Below are 4,297 nucleotides of genomic sequence, written 5' to 3'. Positions count from 1 at the left end.
TAAATTGGGGGGTTCTAGATAAGATTGACCATTCAAGATAGTACTTCTTATTCCTCCTCTTGAGGTCATGCAGGTAAGAGGCGAGTGTTGTGGAATTATAATATTTCTCATTAGAAAAGGAACTCATGTGCGCCCTGTACCTGGCTTTAAAATTCACTGAACTTCCAATATAAAACTTATTTTGTTTGTCCTCGTCTCTAACTACGCATTTATACACTACGTTTGTGGACAAACAAAGTCCGCCGAGAGGACATAAAGAGGGGTCCCTACAATTACATAATTTTTTACGGCCACCCTTAAAGTCATTTCCAGCATCATTAACCGCCCTCAGAACTTTATTCTTATCAACCATTCCACTTATCTCATTCCCAGATTTAGGCATAATCCGAGGGAATGAAGGGCCCATTCCACTATCGTCGTGTGGTTTGTTTGTTTGTGTGTGTGTGTATATATATATATATATATATATATATATATATATATGTGTGTGTGTGTGTGTGTGTATATATATATGTGTGTATATACGCCTACATGTGTCTGTGTGCACCGTTGTATATGTGTGTATGTGTTTTATGGCCAGGTACATATAAATAACTTGCAGTCCATCATGCATCAGACGTCAGCTATCTCATTTTTCTGTCAGACACATCAAGGGAAAAGCATACGAGGTCCGTGGCCCTAGGCTGCACCCTCAGTGGATATCATCAGCTTACGCAAAGTGGTTATGTCATTTGCACTGAAAGTGAGAAATGTGCTGGAAAATTTTAGCTGAAAAATTCTGTCTTAGAATCTGACAACGAGTATACGTGGTCAGTATGACTGTTTTCGGACAGTTGGTTGACTACTGATATTAACCTGAACGCAGTAAGTCATTCAGCATATTTTATTTCCATGAATGCTGTGTGTGTGTGTGTGTGTGTGTGTGTGTGTCGGAATCAATTATCATACGTCTGATGCCCGCTCATATAAAGCAAAAACTTAAGGGATAAAGCGTGAGAAATACTTATCCGGTGAGTGATACGAGAGTCTTGTGATATTTTTGAAGGACCTACTGTAAAAGCACAAACATTTGCCCGCTGGAGCCTCGTGGAGCATTAGGTGTTTTCGATCAATAAACACACACAACGCCCGGTCTGGGAATCGAAACCGCGATCCTCCGACCGCGAGTCCGCTGCCATAACCACTGGGCCATTGCGCCTCCACATCTTTATTTATAGTCCATATTAAATATTTTCTGACCGCGATTTATTTTACGAGGACTCTTTTTAATTCTAACATTTCTTTAAATTCAGCTTTGCAATTTTAGAAGACAAAACAAAATTCTAATGATCCATATTGAAACATTTAAAAAGTACAAACCTGAAAATAAATTGAAATAACTGAAGGAACTTGGTAATGAGGAGACAGGTGGAAATGACTTACCTAAATTTGATGCCTGAAAACTATCCTGAGGTTGAACCTTCAAAACGTCGTATATAAGTAACGTCTGAGGTAGAATCTCATTCTTAAGATTCACCTTTTCGATTGCACTCATAAACGCCAGTTTCGGGCCTTCGTTCTCAGGTTCGAACAATGCCCCTGCAAAAGAAATTGAAGAATATGTAATACACGTGACTTGTCAGTATACATACATGCATACATAAATACACACACACATGCGGAAATGTAGGTATAAGATATGATAAATCATTAAGAACTCGAAGGATGAGACTCGAAATTGGTGAAGTTATAATTATGGCGTGTAGAATATTGTGGTGAGAAAAAAATCGTGGATGAAGACAAACGTCTATGGTTCAAGTCATATGGTCAGCCTTCGACCTTGTTTTTTTTTTTACTCAAGGTATTTTTTAATCCAATTTTCTATATGGTATTTTTATAGCTTTATTTGCTTCGAGTTCCATTTTTAAGAACGATTTATTTCTTATGCCACAATGTTTATAAATTGAAATAAAGGTATAAATATGATGTATACAAGTAAATATAATAACAACTACAGGACTTAACTTTTTTGTGGAACCTTAATAGATATACAGAGATTAACACTAATGAACATGCATACACGTTCTTAGGTATTGCCATAAGATGCACTATGCCGAATGAAATAATCACACTCTGTATTTCTACATATTTTACACTCTAGTACGCACTAAAACTAAATTTAGTGTGAAAACTAAATGAATTATGTAACACAACTCACAATGGCCTGTCACATATATCCAAACAGCAAAGACGAGTAAGGGTATATGACATTCCATAAAGAGAAGTACTTAATTTCTTGAATATATCTCCGCTTTCAGAAAAAATGGAACACGTATTCGCTTCGAAACGGGAACAAGTAGAAATGAAAAAAAATGGGGAAAATTTGAAGAATCAAGAATTCTTCACAAATGACATGATGCTAACACTTTTACTGCGGATTCCACTCAAAGTCTCTTTACCTTTAACTACGGCAAGCATTTTTATATACCAATGTATCTTTCACTGAGGAAAATCATATTTGAAACTATTTTCTGTTGAGATATGTCAAGTTTAATGAAGAAATGTGACGTGCAGAAAATTCACTTCTATATTTGGTAGATATTTAACAATATTACCGGAATAACCATGAAATCTCATTTTTCATTGAAGGGATTAAAGACAAAGAAAGTGTGATTGTCAAGATATGAGATTTCTTCCTGCTTCATTAGGCTGTGTGATCAATACAGTAACTGTCCTACCTTATTTTCTGCAAATGAATAAAAATCTATGTTGTCTTCGATGCGAATGAAACCACAGTATCTGTTCATTTATGCTTCTGTAATTAGTTACATATGTTTGGGTTCACAGTACAATGAGGTGAAATCTTTAAAGATTCTCTTGATTTGTAGATCGTTTTATTTCACCATAATGAGAGCATCTATGCGTCGATCTTTTAATGTAATGTGATATTCATAGTTAACATTGTAATATAAATATCTGACGTCTGATGATGTCAGGTTTGGCATCGTGTGAACTATAAAACATAACTAGATATATCTGTCTATATACATATATATTTTTGTGTATCTATATGTCCATTTAAAAAAAATATCAGCACATAATTATTGAAGAAATCATACAAAATACGAGTCACCACAAAATGAAATATATATATATGTCTTTAAAGAACTCATAAAAATAGACAACAAAATATAAAATATAATTACACCTAGCAAACAAAGTACATGCAAAATATATGATAACACCTCTAGTTGATGTAATTAAAACTGTCTACTTTCAATTAATCGTATCTAGAAATATCCACCAAATTTAATTTTAGAAAATGTCAGACAAAACATAGAAATATAATGTTATAAATTGAAACAAATTATTATTTTTTTCAATTTAAAAAAATATATTTTGTAATTTTTTTTGTTATTTTCTGTTACACAGAAAGCTAGAGATATTTTTTGGACAGGCTGAATATATTAGCGAAACATTTGGTTACAGCTGACAATATTAGAAAGACTTCTGATTTTTCTAAAGGTTATGCATACATTACGTTCAATCGGAAGTATGAATAATGTCACCTGGTCGAGTTGCTGATGCTAGCAAAATATCTTTTTATTTTCCCCTCTGTTCATATGTGATAAGTAGACGAAACGGAAGGCAGACAAAGCTAAGGGCAGCCTCTTGATTCATGATGTTTAGACTTAAATTACATTCTGTACTTACAACGATAGTATTGTTGTTGGCACCTACGACGACGACGACGAGGGTTCCAGTTGATCCGATAAACGGAACAGCCTGCTCGTGAAATTAACGTGCAAGTGGCTGAGCTCTCGACACACACGTGTATCCTTAACGTAGTTCTCGGGGGATATTCAGCGTGACACAGAGTGACAAGGCTGGCCCTTTGAATTACAGGCACAACAGAAACAGGAAGTAAGAGTGAGAGAAAGTTTTGGTGAAAGAGTACAGCAGGGTTCGCCACCAACTCCTGCCGGAGCCTCGAGGAGCTTTAGGTGTTTTCGCTCAATAAACACTCACAACGCCCGGTCTAGGAATCAAAACCGCGATCCTATGACCGCGAGTCCGCTACTCTAACCTCCACTACATTGCGCCTCCACAAAAACGATAGTATGGTAGCTGATATAACAGGTATAAAATCTGACATTGTAGAGAAAAAGCCGATTTTAAACACCAACATACTTCTCAAGTCAGTTACAACTGAGAGCCAAAACAAAGCTCTCCTTGATGAAATCATAAGCATTCTTGTTTTGAGATTATCAAGCACTGACAGAAGCTCTTTGCAGGTGAAATTACACTATTTACACAA

At 35.6% G+C, this 4,297-nt stretch overlaps 1 protein-coding gene across 1 annotated transcript in view; it reads right to left on the bottom strand.

The window, feature by feature from the left end:
• LOC106876161 (glutamate receptor ionotropic, kainate 1-like) overlaps positions 1-1,573 on the bottom strand; it is a 43,258-nt gene extending 41,685 nt beyond the window's left edge. Inside the window, exon 1 of the mRNA XM_014924586.2 lies at positions 1,423-1,573. Within this exon, the coding sequence (XP_014780072.2) occupies positions 1,423-1,534 (112 nt within the window). The 5' untranslated portion in view covers positions 1,535-1,573. The remainder of the gene's footprint in view (positions 1-1,422) is intronic.
• Positions 1,574-4,297: the final 2,724 nt, after the last annotated feature.

Source organism: Octopus bimaculoides, chromosome 21 (assembly GCF_001194135.2).
Source record: "Octopus bimaculoides isolate UCB-OBI-ISO-001 chromosome 21, ASM119413v2, whole genome shotgun sequence".
Taxonomy (NCBI): domain Eukaryota; kingdom Metazoa; phylum Mollusca; class Cephalopoda; order Octopoda; family Octopodidae; genus Octopus; species Octopus bimaculoides.
Note: the sequence above shows the minus strand (reverse complement) of the source record. Positions and strands in the feature narration are given on the sequence as shown.